The sequence below is a fragment of the Staurois parvus genome, unplaced genomic scaffold (genome assembly GCF_062004578.1).
Source record: "Staurois parvus isolate SC_StPar_1 unplaced genomic scaffold, SC_StPar_1.0 ptg000020l, whole genome shotgun sequence".
NCBI classification, from domain to species: Eukaryota; Metazoa; Chordata; class Amphibia; order Anura; family Ranidae; genus Staurois; species Staurois parvus.
Window position 1 is genome coordinate 8,437,558 of NW_028317816.1, and position 19,684 is coordinate 8,457,241.

A 19,684-nucleotide genomic window follows, 5' to 3' on the forward strand; every position below is an offset into this window, starting at 1 on the left:
AGCAGATATCTGTCCTAGCTAATAGTATCAGACTCATTATGTATCATAAATAATCTACCTGATATCATTTAGCTAGTACCAGGGGCGGACTGACCATTTGGAAACTCGGGCACTGCCCGAGGGCCCAGGGTCAGTAGGGGGCCCCATGAGATGCCCCTGGTACCTTTTTCATAGGCTTTTTTGAGTTTGGGCAAGGACACAGGGGCCCTGTCAGGGTCCGCCGCGGCGTCTCGTCCGGCGCATGCGCCGTCTTGGTGGCTCGCGCCGGTATATGGGCACTAGGTCCCGGCCGGCCGCGGCTGAGGGAGACTCGCGCATGCGCAGTAGGCACTGCAAGTACACGCTGGGCAGGCCAATGACAGCACAGGGCGCGGTATTTAAAGATGCCCTGCGCTGTCACAAATCGCCGCAAGGTCTATCCGGTTACGTGAGGTCCTGTACCCCTGTGAGTGAGTTATTTTGACCTGGATTGCCCTGACTACGCTGCCTTCTCCTGCTTTTGACCCAGATTGTTCTGACTACGTTGCCTTCTCCTGTCCTGACCCCCGGCTTGTTTGACCTCTCTGTAGACTGACCTTTCCTATACTGACCCTGCGTGTGACCTGACTATTCTTTGCCTGCCAATTCTGTACCTCGCTGCCCCACGGTGACAACTGGCTAGTTTGACTACGATCCGTCCATCCATCCATCCTGCCTGGGCCTGCCGGCCTCCTCACATCTGGCTCACCTCCTGTATCCATCCCCGGAGGTTCCCTCTGCCACGGGTGGGATTGCTCGGAGGTCGTGACCTGGTCCTGATCTGCTTCAAGTCCATCCCCACCATCAGGGGCCCTGGTGAACACGCAGACCGGGACTTAGACTCCACGCTCTGGGTATTCCTGTCCAGTGGGTTGCCAGAGGCACCACCTGGCGGATCCATAACAGGCCCCATGATCCCCTATTGCCTGGGGGCCCCATGAGTTGTCAGTCCGCCCCTGGCTAGTACACATTACTGGCTGACTATCCCTACCTGCAGAATTAGTTATTATCACATTCGGACTCAGAGGACTCCGGGAGACTCACAACCTATGGGGGAGAGGATAACAAATTGTGATTACAGCAAGGATTTTCTTAACTATACATATATAGGGTGTGTTCCATATTCTTCCTTCTTGCCCCTTTTCTGACTCATAAGGTGGGAGATGATTTCCCTAAGATGCTATGACATTGTTATGTATAAGTTGCCTATTGATAAATATTGTGGCCCCTTTTAATTGAATGGACCATCATCTACACAGACACTGATGTTGGCACAGATCCTGAAGAAGTGAATAGATCATGAAACTCGTTGATTAAAGACACCATAAATATGTTAGCTGTAATGTCCGTGAAACAATTGTGTCATGATGAATTATATTTGAAATATTTTGTGTGATGCACAAGTCATATCTATATGCAATATTTAAAAAATCTTTGTAATAAATTGTATTTTATGTTCATGATCACCAAGCCCTGAGTACCAAGATCTGCAATCCACTGTGTCCTCCGGGAGGGGGGGTCCATGTTCCAGAGGGTTCACAGAACCCCCCCCTCCTTAGCCTGAGCAGGGACAATGATGTACATGTATGCGAATATGTCTGTATATGCCTCCCGCCGCTGTATATGTGCTGTGGTAGGTTTGCAAGTGGTTAAAGTGAACAAAAGCCTGTCAACACAAGTCCTTAATCAGGCCATAGACGGGCCGTTTATTGGCCGATAAATGAAAAATCGGTCGGTTCCGTTGCCAATGCTGCCACCAATGCTCACGAAAGAATGGGACAAGAAACCAGTTTTGACAGAGACAGGGGAGCACACCATACAATGTGTCAGAAATACAAATACGTTATGTTTTTATTTGGATACAAATGGATACATTTGTTGCAATGTGCAAGACTTTTTCATATAAAATATCATAAATGTCAAATATCTCCTCCTCTTCCTCCCTACGTTTCTGAAACTGGGGCTACTATAGGCAACATTACACTATGCTGACTGCTTTACCCTGACCACATGTACAGAAGCGACCATTACAGTACATTGGTTTTGATACAATTGCTTGATTTGTGTGATACACAAGATACAATGTCCAGTACATAATCTAAATAATGAAAAATTATCAAACATGGGGTATCCCCATACTTGGGAGGAGTAACAGAGTGTGTTTTGGGTATAATTCTAAGTATGGCCATGCTGTGTGTAAGAAATATCTTATTAAATTGAAAACTATGTTACACAAATTATTTTCCATTTTCTTTCTGCACTTGCCAAAAACTTGTGGCAAAAAAAAATGAAGTCTTCAAAAGACCTATCGTGCCTTTTAAAAAATACCTTAGATAGGGTGTTTACTCTCCAAAATGTGGTCATTTTGTGGGTGTTTCCACTGTCCTGATTCTCTATGGCCTTAAAAACTGTTATCGGTAGTCAGCAAATGAGATGCAAAAGTTGTGCCCCTAGAAAGCCTGAATGTGCCCCTTGGATTTTGGGCCTCTCTATGTGGTTAGGCTGTGAAAAAGTCTCAAAAATGTGATATAACCACACTCGGAGGAGCAGCAGAATCTGTTTTGGGTTGCAATTCTAAGTATGCCTATGCTGTGTGAGAAATAACATTTTGTGAAACAAAATGTATTTAATTTCTTAATATTCCTAAAAATTGTGACCAAAAATTACAACTTAAAAAAAATCACCACACCTCTTACTAAATACCTTGGACTGTCTTCTTTACAAAACGGTCATTTGGGGGGTATTTCAGGACCTCAAGAAGTGAGATAGGCAGCTAGTACATCAGGACTGATCAGTTCTTAAATATACTGTAACCATAGTTTGTAGACTCTACAACGTTCACACAGACTAAAGAATATACACTGATTTGGGTTATTTTTTTACCAAAGAAATGTAGCAGACTACATCTGGCCTAATTTTTGAAGAAAAAAATATGTATTTGCAAAATTTTATAACAGAAACTAAGAAAAATGTTTTTTTTTTTTTTTTTGTTTTTTTTTTAGATTTCAGTCTTTTTTGTTTGTATAGTAAAAAATAAAAGCCCAGTGATGAATAAACACTACAAAAAAAGCTTTATCTGTCTCAAAAATTGGTAAAAATTTTATTTGGGTAACTGATTGTCATTAAAAGTGTGACAGTGCTGAAATCTGAAAAATGGCCTGGGTGGGGGGGAATGTGTCAAATTGTTTGGTCTTGACGTGGTTAAGAAAAGGGGTATAAGCCCTTTTGTTAATTAGGAGCAATCAGTTCTCTGTTTGCCATGTCTGTGACAGACTGCAGAGAGAATGGAGAGCTGGAGCTGCATGCTCTGATCTACCTGCTTTCCCCCATCCATCCACACGGTTTAGAGCTTGGGGGAGGAGGAGGGTTGTTAACCCTGCAGGATTTGCTCGTGTAGTGTAATCACTGCACAAACAGAAAGAGATGTGAGCAGCTTACATCTTGCATGACAGGTCACAGCTGATAGGAATCTGCAGCAGTTTTCTATGTGGAAAATTGCCACATTCCATTTGTTAATTTAAGTGTTACTAAACCCAGGACCCTGCATTCACCATCTCTGATCTCCCACAGTACACAAAACATGGAAATGCAATTATTGTAGTAAATATAAACTGGTAAATACCTTTTCTCATCAGCAGTTAGAACAGTTTTGTGACTTCTATCAGTGTCCAGCAGAGCATGCCTCCCTGATTGTCCTATAAGGCTGCATAACCTCTGACCCTCTGACTGGGCAGTGCTGATCACATGCAAAAAAAAAAACTATCTAGAAATACACACCAAACTGAGCATGTGCAGCTTGCCCCCAAGGCTCTGTTCTATCAGGAGATGGATTGGTGACTGTGGAATAAGGGGAGGATCAGAGAAGACAAGATCAAACATCCTTTTTGTGGAGAATAAACCCCTTAGGTTCCACTGTGAGTATAACAAGCATGCATTATTGCATATACAGACTGATTTCACTGTTGTAGGTTTAGTGACACTTTAAGGGCAGACCTGTGAAAGAACTGGTGAAGGTGGCACAGACAGATCTGAAAGAGGTTTAGTTAAAGTGGCGCAGGCCACTCCTGGCAGCTTCTTGCACCAGGGGCGGACTGACCATTCAAGCACTCAGGCACTGCCCGAGGGCCCGGGGTCAGTAGGGGGCCCCAAAAAATGCCCCTGGTACCTTTTATAGGCTTTTTTGGGTGTGCTTTGAGTGTGGGCAAGGACATGGGGGCCCCATGATCCCCCATTGCCTGGGGGCCCCATGAGTTGTCTGTCTGCCCTTGTCTTGCACCATTATAATGGCATAGGGTGCCTAATTAATTCCCTGGAATGTTGCTAGCATATTGCACCTCAACAACTATAAATCACATAAATATACAGTATATGTGAGCGCACTAAAAGGTATTAGAAAGTATAGACTGTTAGCAGCTGTGCACGAAAGTAACCAAAATAGAACCTTTCAAAAGACACAAAGTATAAAAGTGCAGCGCTTAAAATTGATAATAACAAATACGTGCAAAGTTCTAATTTGATATTAGTAATGCCAAAAAATTCATATTGGTAATTAAATATTAAATATATCCAAAATTCATATACGGTATGGGTAAAAATAAAATAAATCAGTATAGGTAGTAAATAGTTTGTGATGGTGATTCAATGGTGCCCATATAGTGCTAAATCTTCAGTCGGTGCTTGTGCTCGTTTTGAAATAGAAGAAATGCGCACTCACCGGATGCACAATGTATATGCGTGTTATATCCTAGATTGTAAGCTCGAAAGAGCAGGGCCCTTGAACCCCTCGTGTTTTGTTTTGTTACTGTATTGTCTCATGTTCTGTCCCCCACTATAATGTACAGCGCTGAGCAGACCTTTTAGCACTATATAAATACTGTATAATAATAATATATAATGTATCCTGCTGTCATCAAGGTAGTCATCTGGGCCAGTTGTGGAAGTGGCTCCCTCTCAGGATGGATATGTCCCAGGGCTTTAAATGATGATCCAGGGGCGTCCAGGGTTCCAATTAGGGGATAGGTGGGTGCAGCTTTCAAAGGTTAACTGGAGGCTCCCTCTATGGAGAAATAGGGCTGGGCGTCTAAAAGATTAATACTCCCCAAAGGAGTCAAGATAAAAGAATGCCCATGGTGTAGTAGGTATTAAAAAAATAATTTATTAAAGGGTTAAAACAGATGCATTCCTAGAAAGGAAGATAAACAGAGATCAGGACTAACCGTCCCCAAGTAAAGATGGCCGCTGGAGCTCCATGTTGCTCCGACGGCGTGATGTCATGGCGCAATTGGCTCCTCCTCCTGACACCGCTGGCAATCTTCCACACATCCCATTCCTGGAACCCGGGCAGCACTGGACACGATCGGCCCCTTCAAGAACACGGTTTCAACGCCCTATCTTATTACCTTCTTGTGAATAGCTATTTGGCTATTTTATCAATAAACTTTTTATACATACAGCACTTAGGTTGGCGCCCCCTTTTACCTCCAGCAGATCAACAGCTTCAGCTCTGTTTCTGTGTGCTGTGTGGAAGGAGGTGTGTCCTTTCCCTCCAATCAGCTCTCAGAGCTCTCCTAACTGAGCTCTGCAGAGTGTAACTTCAGCTCTCTGTCTCCTTTGAACGGATGTAGAGAAGTGAAGACTGTAGATAAACAGGTACAACTTATGTAGGGGGATTTGTTTTATCTCTGTGTATCACCTGAGGCCAGCCACTTCATTGGGTATATGTAAGGGTTTACATCCACTTTAATTTGCAGGGATTTCCACTCATTCTTGTTTTTAATATGGAACAGAAAGCGAAGGGAAATCTCTCCAATGGGACAGATGGCAAAAAAAAAATCTGACGGGTTATATCCATCACTCACTCTATCCAAAATGAAAACAAATGTTGCTTTTAGTTTTACTTTAAGCTTCCCAACAAACAGTCAGTTCTGTTTTTTAATTGTGTGTGTGTGTACGTGCGTGCGTACAATCTGTGTTGTTGGTAAAGCAGCATGCTTTACACACATTACACATAGTTAGGCACATATTTAACCCTTGACTGCCCTAGATGTTAACCCATTCCCAGCCAGTGTCATTAGTACAGTAACAGTGTATATCACGGGTGTCAAACTGGCAGCCCTCCATCTGTTGCCAAACTACAAGTCCCATGAGGTATTGCAAGATTGACAGTTACAAGCATGACTCCAAAAGGCAGATGAATGATGGGACTTGTAGTTTCGCAACAGCTGGAGGGTTGCCAGTTTGACAACCCTGGTGTATAGTATTATCACAAATCCCTGTATTAGTGTCAATGGTGATGTCAGTGTCAGTCAGTTCCCCCAGCACCAGTTAGTGTCAGATTGCCCGCCGCAGTATTGCAGTCTTGTTATAACTGATTGCTCCCATTAGTAGTATAAAAAAATAAAATTACAGTATATATACTATAGTTTTTAGACACTATAAGTTTCCCACAAACCATCAATATACCATATATATATGGAACTTGAGCTCAAACCAGGAAAGTGTACTTTTATTATATCCTGAAAGTTTTGTGCGCTTTCTGAAAGTGCACCACACCCGCACAATATAATAGAAGTCTATGGCAAAGTGCAGCAACAGGAAAGCTGAAGGTGTACTGCACTGCACCCATGGTGTGGGTAAACAGCAGCACATCAGTTAGAAAGCAGCCTTTTAGGGGGCTCAGGACAGTAAGGGCTTGTTTATATTTTGCAGCTTGGGGGGCAATAAAACCCCGTAGTTTAGACATGTTTTAACCCCCCCCCCGTTGCCAATCACTGGTGTAGTGTCAGGGGTTGCAATGTCAACCCCGCCCCATACACCAGGGGGTCCACGGGGCCTCCCTTTCACATACTGTTTTACACTTGGACAGGAAGGGCAGCATATACAGGAATCGATCCTCTCCATTTTTGTCCTGCAACCTCTGAAAGCCGGCTTCACCTCCTCTTCCTCCCACCAGCATTCAGCAGCTGCAAGAGGAAAATGAACTTCTGAAAAGGAAATTCTGAACCATTTCATTTCATTGTGGCCCACGACCGGTTACCAATCACTTGAGTGGCCCCCGCTCATCAAAAGGTTGTGCGCCTTTGCAATCTACATACTTTTTTTAGCCAAAATGTATGAACACATTTTATTTTTTATTGGATATGTTTTATAGCAGAGTAAAAAAATATTGTTTTTTTTTTCCAAAATGTTTGATTTTTTTTGCTTATAGCGCAAAAAATAAAAATCCCAGTGGTGAACAAATACCACAAAAACCCTGTATTTATGTGAAAAAATACATAAATTTAATTTGGGTGCAGCGTTGCATGACCATGCAATCGCCAGTTAAAGTAATGCAGTGCTGAATAGCAAAAAATGGTCTGGTCACAAGGGGGTAAAATCTTTCAGAGCTTAAGTGGTTAAAACATGCTTCTCCACCAGGGGCAGACTGACCATTTGGAAACTCGGGCACTGCCTGAGGGCCCGGGGTCAGTAGGGGGCCCCATGAGATGCCCCTGGTACCTTTTTCATAGGCTTTTTTGAGTTTGGGCAAGGACACAGGGGCCCCATGATCCCCTATTGCCCGGGGGCCCCATGAGTTGTCAGTCCGCCCCTGTTCTCCACTATAATGGCATCATATAAGAAGACACAGCGGCAGACACAAGATAACACATCTCCTCCTCCTCTCCTTTCAGTCTCCTCTGTCACTTTCTGTTATTTATTACAATAAGAGACAAAGCTCCTCAGATGGGACAGGAAAAACAGCTAACTGTGCAGTTCCTTAACAAGCCACGAGATGGCGCTGTTTTACGAGTCCGGGTGTAGTCGTGCCCCTCTCTGGCTCTGTGATGGTGCTGAACATGTCTTCATTCCGGAGACATCTTTATGAAGCCACTAAACGAAGGTGAATGGTGTTTGGTCTACACAAATATGGCAGCCATGTAGTAAACTCGGAATTGAAGTAGTTTTGTTGTCCTCATGGGCCTCTTGTGAGAACAGCGATGTATTGGGAAGACATGTAAGGATTATCACAGTCTAGAGAGGAGATCTTCAGCTTCATGAACTAAGGAGACGGAGAGAGTTTGTAAGACTTGTTCTGTTCAGACATTTCTCTGACTGACCGTGTGGCTGGACTTGAATGCCTATAGAAATGTTGTGTGATTGAGACTAGAGAGCTCCATCTGATCTGTGCAGCTTTTCCTCTAGATCAGTGGTCTCCAAACTGGGTACTATTCCTCCCACTGACACCAATGATGGGGCACTATTCCTCCCACTGACACCAATGATGGGGCGCTATTCCTCCCACTGACACCAATGATGGGGCGCTATTCCTCCCACTGACACCAGTGATGGGGCGCTATTCCTCCCACTGACACCAATGATGGGGCGCTATTCCTCCCGCTGACACCAGTGATGGGGCGCTATTCCTCCCACTGAAACCAATGATGGAGCGCTATTCCTCCCGCTGACACCAGTGATGGGGCGCTATTCCTCCCACTGATACCAACGATGGGGCGCTATTCCTCCCGCTGACACCAGTGATGGGGCGCTATTCCTCCCGCTGACACCAGTGATGGGGCGCTATTCCTCCCGCTGACACCAGTGATGGGGCGCTATTCCTCCCGCTGACACCAGTGATGGGGCGCTATTCCTCCCGCTGACACCAGTGATGGGGCGCTATTCCTCCCGCTGACACCAGTGATGGGGCGCTATTCCTCCCGCTGACACCAGTGATGGGGCGCTATTCCTCCCGCTGACACCAGTGATGGGGCCCTATTCCTCCCGCTGACACCAGTGATGGGGCCCTATTCCTCCCGCTGACACCAGTGATGGGGCCCTATTCCTCCCGCTGACACCAGTGATGGGGCCCTATTCCTCCCGCTGACACCAGTGATGGGGCACTATTCCTCCCGCTGACACCAGTGATGGAACACTATTCCTCCCACTGACACCAATGATGAGGCACTATTCCTCCCACTGACACTAATACTGGAGCACTATTCTTCCTACTGACACCAATGCTGGAGCACTATTCCTCCCAATGACACCAATGCTGGAGCACTATTCCTCCCACTGACACAAATGCTGGAGCACTATTCCTCCCAATGACACCAATGCTGGAGCACTATCCCTCCCACTGACACCAATGCTGGAGCACTATCCCTCCCACTGACACCAATGCTGGAGCACTATCCCTCCCTCTGACACCAACGCTGGAGCACTATCCCTCCCACTGACACCAACGCTGGAGCACTATCCCTCCCACTGACACCAACGCTGGAGCACTGTCCCTCCCACTGACACCAACGCTGGAGCACTGTCCCTCCCACTGACACCAACGCTGGAGCACTGTCCCTCCCACTGACACCAACGCTGGAGCACTGTCCCTCCCACTGACACCAACGCTGGAGCACTATCCCTCCCACTGACACCAACGCTGGAGCACTGTCCCTCCCACTGACACCAACGCTGGAGCACTGTCCCTCCCACTGACACCAACGCTGGAGCACTGTCCCTCCCACTGACACCAACGCTGGAGCACTGTCCCTCCCACTGACACCAACGCTGGAGCACTGTCCCTCCCACTGACACCAACGCTGGAGCACTGTCCCTCCCACTGACACCAACGCTGGAGCACTGTCCCTCCCACTGACACCAACGCTGGAGCACTGTCCCTCCCACTGACACCAACGCTGGAGCACTGTCCCTCCCACTGACACCAACGCTGGAGCACTGTCCCTCCCACTGACACCAACGCTGGAGCACTGTCCCTCCCACTGACACCTACGCTGGAGCACTGTCCCTCCCACTGACACCAACGCTGGAGCACTGTCCCTCCCACTGACACCAACGCTGGAGCACTGTCCCTCCCACTGACACCAACGCTGGAGCACTGTCCCTCCCACTGACACCAACGCTGGAGCACTGTCCCTCCCACTGACACCAACGCTGGAGCACTGTCCCTCCCACTGACACCAACGCTGGAGCACTGTCCCTCCCACTGACACCAACGCTGGAGCACTGTCCCTCCCACTGACACCAACGCTGGAGCACTATCCCTCCCACTGACACCAACGCTGAAGCACTATCCCTCCCACTGACACCAGCGCTGGAGCACTATCCCTCCCACTGACACCAACGCTGGAGCACTATCCCTCCCACTGACACCAACGCTGGAGCACTATCCCTCCCACTGACACCAACGCTGGAGCACTATCCCTCCCACTGACACTAAGGATGAGGCACTACTCCTTCCACTGACACCATCAACGGGGCAGCATTCCTCCAACTGACAATAATGATGGTGCTCCATACCTCCCACTGACACCATCAATGGGGAACTGTTCCTCCAACTGATACTAATGATGGGGCATTGTTTACTGACGCCGAGGCATTTTCTACTCCCACCATCCACAGTCTGGCCCTCCTAAAGCTTGAAGGACAGTAGACTGGCCCTTTGTTTGGAAAGTTTGGAGACCCCTGCTCTAGATGATCTATCAGTGACACCTTTAGTACATGCTGACACTAAAGGGGACCTTCATTCCCATTTACATGTTTACTTCATTGTACTTATCCCCCTTCAGGAAATCTTAATGTTTTTGGGTTTGGAGGAAATACATTTTCTAGGGACGTGCACCTTGTCTTTCTTGACATGATGTGTATCTGAGGAGACTTTGTGGGCGGGGCTGTGTAGAACATTGTGCATGAGTGGTGGAGCATTCTTAGGGGGCTGGCTGCAAGGACCAAGAAGGGACATCTGGCCTACTGATGATGGGGATAATAAAGGTGGTGGCGCAGGACTCGGCGTGCAGTGGCTTTTGCTGGATTAGTGCAGGACAACAATGGATTTGCTGGTTGGGTGAGTATCTTGTATGTGCTCAACCTAGCAGACCACGTAGAAGAGATTTCAGAGGAAAACTAACCCATTGGGAAAGGGGGGGTTCTCATTAGGCTGCCTAGCTTTTTATGAAAATCACATTATTTTTCATGCGACACATGCAGGGTAGCCCGTTGATTTTAGTGAGCTGCCCTACACGTGACAAACTTGGCAAACTAGCTGATGGAACATAATGCCAGTGTGAACTGGGACTTAAAGTGTATGAATATGGTAATACAATTATTTTAGTAAATATAAACTGCTAAATACCTTTTCTCACGAGCAGTTAGATCAGTCTTGTGACTTCTATCAGTGTCCAGCAAAGCACTGGTTAAAACTTGTAGGAGGAGTTTTCATTCTCCTCTGATTGTCCTATGAGGCTGCAGGACCCCTGACCCTGTAGGGACAGCGTTGATTGGCCCTGTGCTGTTCACGTGCACTCTTCCAATAAAAAAACACTCTCTAGTAATACACACCAAATTGAGCATGTGCAGCTTGCCCTCAAGTGGACTGTGGAAGAAGGGGAGGATCAGAGAAGTCAGGATCAAACATCCCTTTTTACACAATGCAGAGGATTAACCCCTTAGGTTCCACAGTGAGTATAACAAGCATGCTTTACTGTATATACAGACTGATTTTACTGTTGTGGGTTTAGTAACACTTTAAAGTGACTCTAAACGCTAAGGTTTTGAGTTAGGAATATATACATTATTAGATTTTAACCAAATTCCATTTTTTTTCTGCTGTGATTTGACTTTCTGTTAGAGGGTGTCTACATTCATTCTCCATGATTTCACTGTGTGTAGGTCTGTAGGAACATAGGCAACCTCTCTTGCCTGCTCCTGATATGGACTATGGCCTATGGGATTTGTAGTGTGCATAGAGCATGACCACAGCTATTGTTCACTGCTCAATCCGAGCTTTGGGAGCTCATGGAGAACATTACAGGGAGGCACAGGGGTGTGTACATTTTTAAAAAAACTACTTGTCCAGGGACTAAATCGGTGTCCCAATCTACTTGCCCTAATAAAAAAAGTTTTAACCAAAACCATATTAAACCACCTCCCGCCCGCGATATAGTAAAATGACGGGCGCAAGGTGGTTCTCTCGTTCTGGGAGGACGTCATATGACATCCTGGTGCGCTGTGTCCCTTGGACACAACGGATCACCGATCCATGGAAAGAGCCAAAGATGTCGGTTCTGTCATGTGATCAGCTGTGTCCAGTCAGAGCTGATCACATGTAAACAGGGAAATGTTGGTTATCGGCATTTCTCTCCTCTTGAGCTGTCACGCTGACAGCTCGAGAGGAGAGGAGAGCCGGTAATCGGCATCCCTCAGAGGGGACATGTACACTGATCATCAGATCACTGATCACTGATGATCAGTGTGCCCTGATGATCAGTGTAGCCCCAGCAGTGCCACCTGTCAGTGTCTATCAGTGCCAGCTATCAGTGCCACGTATCAGTGCCACATATCAGTGCCCACCAGTGCACATCAATGCCACATATCAGTGCCCATCTGAGCTGCCTTTCAGTGCCACCTATCAGTGCTGCCTTTCAGTGCCCATCAGTGATGCCTGTCAATGCCCATCAGTGCCACCCACCAGTGCCTCCTCATCAGTGCCACCTATTAGTGTCCATCAGTGCAGCCTATCAGTGCCCATCACTGCAGCCTCATTAGCGCACATCAGTGAAGGAGAAAAATCACTTATTTACAAATTTTTATAACAAAAACTAAGAAAAAAGTTTTTTTTTTAATTTTCAGTGGTTTTTGGTTTGTTTAAGAAAAAATAAAAAACCCAGAGGTTATTAAATACCACCAAAATAAAGCTCTATCTGTCACAAAAAAATGATAAAAATGTCATATGGGTACAGTGTTGCATGACCGCGCAATTGTCATTCAAAGTGTGACAGCACTGAAAGCTGGAAATTGGCCTGGGCTGGAAGGGGTATAAGTGCCCTGTAGGCTTGTGGTTAAATCTGCTTTAAGTAAAATCTGGGGCTTTTAAAAACAAAAGGGGCTTTATAGTGACTTAAACTTTTAGCATTGCGCTGTTTATCTCCTCCTCCCCTCCCTGCCTGTCTCCAGCACCACACCTGGGGACTAGCAGGGAAGGGAGAGACCTTGCAGTGTAATGAACACAGATTGGCTGCTCATCAGGAAAGGGGAGTGTCTGGCTTATCCTTTATCCCTTTCGCTGCCAGAGCTGTTTTTGCGTTATTTGCACACGTTTAAAAAATCGTTTCAGGCCTGAAGATGACACAAACCCCCCAAACATGATATATTTACTGAAATCAGAGATCCTGGAGAATAAAAAAGGGTTAGTTCCAATTTTTGTATGTCACACGATATTATCACAAAGGTCTAGCAAACACAAAATTTCAGTAAAAAATACACTTTAAGTTAATTTATCCTTTATTTAGGTTAATAAATTATCCAATTTTTTTTGTAAAATATAAAAGACGAAGTTGCAGCGAGTAAATAGATATCCAACATGTCAAACCTTAAATTTGCGTGCGCTCGTGAAACAGCAACAAGCTTCAGTACCCTATATTTTCTATAAGTGACACTTTTAAAGCCTCTTCTAGGTCATCAGAATAGTGTATGGAGGAGGTCTGGTGCTAGAATTATTGCTCTCTTTCTGGCGTGCACGGTGATATGTAACATGTGTATCGCAATCCACGTTTTCATGTGTAGGCTCTCCAGCGCATGCTTTTACATTTGTGCGTGCGTACATATGTGTGCCTTGAAAAATTTGGGGGTGTTTTATGCTTGGGTTTAACGTCCATTTAAAAAAAATTTACTTTTTTTTTTTTTTTAATCATATATGGGACAAAAAGTCCCCTATGTGATGATTTTTGGTGACAGGTTCTCTTTTTTGATACATGCAGGGTCTAAAAGACCGTGCGTGCCTCCCCTGCACTACACTGAATGTAATGCGGTGCACATCGCACCGCATTACATTCTTTCCCGGCCTCAATGACTGGGAATCTGTCGAACGGGAACCCGGAAGTGACATTACATCACTTCTGGATCAGGAGAAGAGGAGGAGGGGATGTGTCCGCTCTCCTTCTCCCTCCCCTACACCACATCCCGTGGCACCCACCGAACCAGTCTCGGGCCCGCCGATGGGGGGCTGAATACAAATGCACACCACACTTTCCACATATTTATTTATAAAAAATGTTGAAAACCATTTATCATTTTCCTTCCACTTCACAATTATGTGCCACTTTGTGTTGGTCTATCACATAAAATCCCAATAAGATACATTTATGTTTTTGGTTGTAACGTGAAAAATTGAAGGGGTATGAATACTTATTCAAGGCACTGTTAGACATCCAACATTAGAGGTATACTGTATATTTTGGTAAGCTGTAGTGCACTGGATTGTGTGTAAATTACAGCTGTAATTGTAAAAAAAAAAAAAAGTGTATCTTTAGACAAAACTCTTTTTTTTGGGGGGGGATGGGTAGAGTAGAGAAAAACCTACTTAACTTTTTTACTTATTCCGAAAATTTCCAGCACACCAGCAGAGATGAACCTCAAAACAGATCCACACTGATGCGACTTGTAATGCAAATTGCATGACAAGTCACACCCTACTGTTCGCAATGTAACTGTTCTAAATGGTGTAGCTCCGTTGGAGTCGCACCCATTTTGAAAGTAGTTCCTGCACTACTTTTAGTGATTTGGGTGCATAGAAATCTGTGCATGAATTCACACAGATGTCTTACAGATTGTACCTGAAATTGCACTGACATGCGACTTTGAAATCATGAGACTTCAAGTGAAGTTGAATGATTTCAAGTCGTATTCAGTGTAAATCCAGGCTTATTGATGTTCCAAAGTGCAAAAAGAAACATAATGACCTTTCTTGCTTTTTATTGGAGTTTAGGTTCATCTCTGCTGATAAACTGGCTTTTTTTTCGAAATGGATTATAATAAGGTGTCACTGCACCCCATTTTTGTGGCGGTAAGGATGTGGTGCTGGTTGGATTGGGCTAAATAAGTTTTTATTACTGTCTGTGTTCACATGGGAGAGCTTCACCCCTCTATTTCTAGCAACAGTTATCAACAAAAAGGAAAGTGATGGGAAATCCAAAATGTTAGGTTTTTTCCCAAAACAAAGAGGCAATCTTCCCCTTTGTTTTGGGGAAAAACCTAACATAATTGGAACAGCTGTCTTTAAGAGAGCATTTGCTCTCACTTTGGTCAATTTCCCCTATATTCCCATTGTAATTTTCCTTCTCTTTCTGTCCCAGAGACACAACAATGGTATGCAGACAGCAAAATGATGACCTGGTAGCGGTATAATCCTTCCCTGCTCTAGTCAAAACTTAAAAAAAAAAATTGAGGAAACATACACTTTAGGCTGCTTTCACACTGATCCATTTTTCTTCCGGTTTTGCAGAAAAAAAAAAAAGTGGAAGAAAAACGTGTGACCATGTATTCCTATGGAACTTTTCACACTGATCCGTTGTGGGTCAGGTGCATTTTTCAAAGTCCTGCTTGCTGCATTTTTGATGCAGGTTTGGTGCGGTAAAAAAACCCCACCAAAAACACACCTCTTCTTTTTTTTTTTAAATCATACTTACCTAGGTGTCCCCTGCCGCCTCTAAGGGTGAGAACTCACCTATCACATGACAGCTTAGTTCTCACCACTGCTCTGAGCAGAGAGTGGTGACTGTCAGTTGCCGCTGTCTGCCTTGCCCCCTGTGCTCACTGGTGCGCTGGGCTGTGGAGGGGGAAGGTACGCCTGGCTTAGGCTCTCAGTGGCTCATTGACAGGCTGAGCCAGGTGCCGCTCAGGACTCTGGGGTGGATCCTAAATTTAAAGTCTGGATCTTTCCCCAGCCTGGACCGGCTTCAGCTGAAAAGGGTCACAGTAGTGCAGAACAAACTGCACTCCTTGGATCCATAGGAGAAGTACAGCCAAAAGAGCTTTTTCTGTACTTCAGCTGAAGGAGTCAGCTGAACAGGGTCACAATAGTGCAGAACAATGTGCACTCCTGTGATCCATACTAGAAGTACAGCCAAAAGAGCTTTTTCTGTACTTCTCCTTTTATTGTCATCTATTTTGTTTTATTGTGTGTGTGGCGTTCAAGTCAAACTGGGACTTTGAAATTTATATCATAAAATAACAAATTTCAAGGAGTGGAAACTGCATTTATTTTTTAACATACTCCCCTGATACACTTATCTCAGTGTTTAAAGTGGTTATAAAGGCTCAAGGTTTTTTACCTTCATGCATTCTATGAAGGTAAAAAACCTTCTGTGTGCAGCCCTCCCCCCCAATACTCACCTAAGCCCCCTCTCAATTCAGCAATGTGCACTGGTGTCTTGGCTATCCCAGGACTCCCTCTTCTCATTGGCTGAGACAGAAGCGGAAGCCATTGGCTCCCACTGCTGTCAATCACAGCCAGTTAGCCAATGAGAAGAAAAAGGGGGCAGGGCTGAGCTGCAGCTTCGTGTGCGAATGGACGCATGGAGCAGCGGGTGCCCCCATAGCAAGCTGCATGCTGTGGGGGCACCAGACAGGAGGGAGGGGCCAAGAAGAGGGGGATCCAGGCTGCTCTGTGCAAAATCACTGAACGCAGCAGGTAAGTATAGCCATGTTTGTTATTTTTTCTTAAAAAAAACAAGCCTGGCTCCTGGTTTAGATCGGGATGATGTGTGGAAGGCCCCTTTCAGTAGTAAAGTATCCACTAGGGACCGCGTGATACACTTAAAATTTTTGCATAGGGTATACTTTATCCCAGCTAGGCTTGCCTGTATGTATAGGAGTCAGTCTTCCTTAGGCTAGAGGTGCTCAGCACCTGCACCGGACTTTATGCATATTTTCTGGGAGTTCTCTAGCTTTAAACGCTATTGACAAGCAGTGTCGACTTGTGAAAGTCCAGTCACTTCTATTTCTGTACCATCCTCAATGCAATCTGCCTACTGAGTCTGGTAGAGCCATTAGCCACCACAAAAGCAATCTGCACACTTCTTACTATGCTAGGAAGTTAATAATTATTCTATTGTGGAAGAACTCTTCTGCACCAACTCTAGTGGCATGGAAATCCTTGGTGAATAAAGCAGTTCCATTTTATAAGGCTGCTTATTTAAGTACCCCCTACTTTGCTAAATTTGACAATGTATGGGGAGGATGGATTGCTTCCTCCGACACTGTCTCTTATTAAGCTGTGGCTAGAGCCCTGTATTAATCTCTGTTTATGTAGAGTATGAACATATTTGCTGGGTGTGGCAGTTGACACTGCATGGACTGCCATTCCCTGGCTTCATTGGGGCGAATTGCTCTATCCAATGTCTGTATCCATATGTCTGGGGGTTCCATTAAATATTTGATTCTGGTTGTATTGTGTGGGATGTCTTCCGATCATTTCATTCTTTGTGGGGGGGGGGGGGGGGGGGATGGGTCCTGGGCTGTCACTTTGCCTGTCCTTGAAGCGGAGGGGAAGTTCCACTTTAAAGACTGGTCCCCCACTCCTTATTAAGGATTGACAGCTTTGGGGAGCGGGTACCTGAAATTGACAGGTACCCCTCCCACGTCCGCTGTGATCGCCTAGGTGATCGGAAGCGGAAGTTGTCCTCCTACCCTCCCTCCCCATAGTCTTCTGGGACATGTGACAGATCCCAGAAGATGACTGGGCCATTCACAAAGCGCAGCGCTACTCACACATGCGCAGTGGGCACCCGGCTGTGAAGCCACAAACTGTCACAGCCGGGTGCCCACACTGAAGATGCCGGCGCCTGGAACACCTGTTGGCTGGTGAAACTAGCTGCGGAGAGGACACCGCGGGATCATTGGAGAGGTGAGTGGCTGTTTTTTTAAAAGTCAGCACCTACAGTTTTTGTAGCTGCAGATTTTTATTTTATGACAGTGTGAGTGGAACTCCGCTTTAAGTATCCTACTATGGGTTGCACTCCACCAGTTATAGTGTGTGTTCCCTCCTGGTATGTAGCTGTGTATGTTGGGCTAGACAATGCCTATTGTTGTTTGTTTTTAAGGGGGTTGTTTTTTCTTTTTTTTTTTTTATTACTGTTTCTAAGCCCGCCATAGGTGGTTTTTGTTATTGTCTTTTTACTTGTTAAAATTTACTAATAAAAACAATTTTACAAAAAAACAAAAACAAAAAACAAGCCTTTAAAATCACCTTGACTGATGCCCGGAAAGGTTTGGCATAGAAAGACTTGTCAGCACCCCTGAACAATCCTAGGACAGCCTGTTAAACTTCATCATTGTGTCCACCGTTCCCACAGAAAGATTTGTCTCGTGTGCAATTTCACAACAGGTTATGCGTCCATTATGCAGTATCAGGAGTTCCACATGCTGAATGTTCACAGGAATGACTTCTGTGAGCTGGAAACCATCACAGCCAGGCTCCTCACTGATGGAAGTATGGTCACTGAAATGTTTACACCATTTAAATATCTTGCTGCGGCTGAGCGTTTCATCACCGTACTGTGCTTGAAGTCTTCTTTAGATATCCACGGATCTTCGTTCGCAAGAAACGTCCTCACCACCACCACATGCTGTTCCATGTACACACTAACACTGTTGTCTGCCATCTTGATTAACAACCTCTGGACTGGCCCGTAACATGTTTGCCACCCTTCAGTGATCGGACACACTTGTCACTTACTACTGCATGAAGTACCGCCACGCTAGCATCCCTTGTTATACCTGTAAAATTAAAATCCCTGTTTGACTTGAATGCCTTTCGTATGTATGTACGTGTGTGTATGTATGTGTGTGTATGTATGTGTGTGTGTATATATATATATATATGTATGTGTATATATATATATATATATATATATATATATATATACACACATACATACTTACACACATATTGTGGTGTTGTTTTAGTAGCATTATAGAGGTGTGTGTGTATATGTGTGTGTGTGTATATATATATATATATATATATATATATATATATATATATATATACAGTATATCTCTATCTATCTATATATATATATATATATATATATATATATACCACTATAATGCTACTAAAACAACATCTCAAGTGTTATGACATGTCTGAATGCTGCCCTGTCCAAAAAACAGGTGCACCTTTAATTGTTATTTCTAATCTGAAGATCATTTTATACTTGTATTTTGTGTGACATTTCTAATAGGTTGCTTTTGTTTTATGCATTTAATATAGAGAGAGGTGTGATTCGGAAGTCCAGAAATGTCCCGTAGAAGAGAAGAAAAGTCCCATGACACTCACAGGAGTCACAAGAGAAAGGAGGACGAGGCTCGAAGTCCAGAGAGCTGCAGTAGCAGCCATCATCGGGGAAAAGACCACAGTGACAAGAAAAGGAGGAGTAGCAGTAGTAGGAATCCTAACACGCAGGAAATCCAGAAGATAAAACATGTCGAGATTTTGTAAGTATTTAGAGTTTGTGAAACGACAATGAACTTTATATATAGTCACAATTTTTGTGAAGAGAAGGAAGTGAGAGAAATCCCCTTTTCGCCAGTCCCACCTTTTCCTATTCCAGTGACAACTCCATTTTTGTTTTCCCTCACACATTACAATGGTTGCATTGATAATATAGGGGGGCAAAGCTCCCCATCAGCAACACAGAAAATAATTAGATCCCGGCAGAGGTTCTAACCCTTCCATTCTGTCCAAATCACAAAAACATTTTGGCTTTCAATAGATTTTTAGAGAATTACGGACAAAGCTTTTTTTATTCATAGCTTTCTTGGGTCACAGAAATGCATTTACTTTTGTTCTCCTGTGACCCAGAATCAGCCAACATCAGTCTAATGTCCACTGTCGGCT

The 19,684-nt window shown here is 44.8% G+C and overlaps 1 protein-coding gene across 1 annotated transcript in view; it reads left to right on the top strand.

The window, feature by feature from the left end:
* Nucleotides 1–7,943: 7,943 nt before the first annotated feature.
* Nucleotides 7,944–19,684, top strand: part of RP9 (RP9 pre-mRNA splicing factor) — a 47,649-nt gene continuing 35,908 nt past the window's right edge. Inside the window, exons 1-2 of the mRNA XM_089687225.1 lie at nucleotides 7,944–8,077; nucleotides 19,058–19,281. Coding sequence (XP_089543351.1) covers nucleotides 19,085–19,281 — 197 coding nt within the window. The 5' untranslated portion in view covers nucleotides 7,944–8,077; nucleotides 19,058–19,084. The remainder of the gene's footprint in view (nucleotides 8,078–19,057; nucleotides 19,282–19,684) is intronic.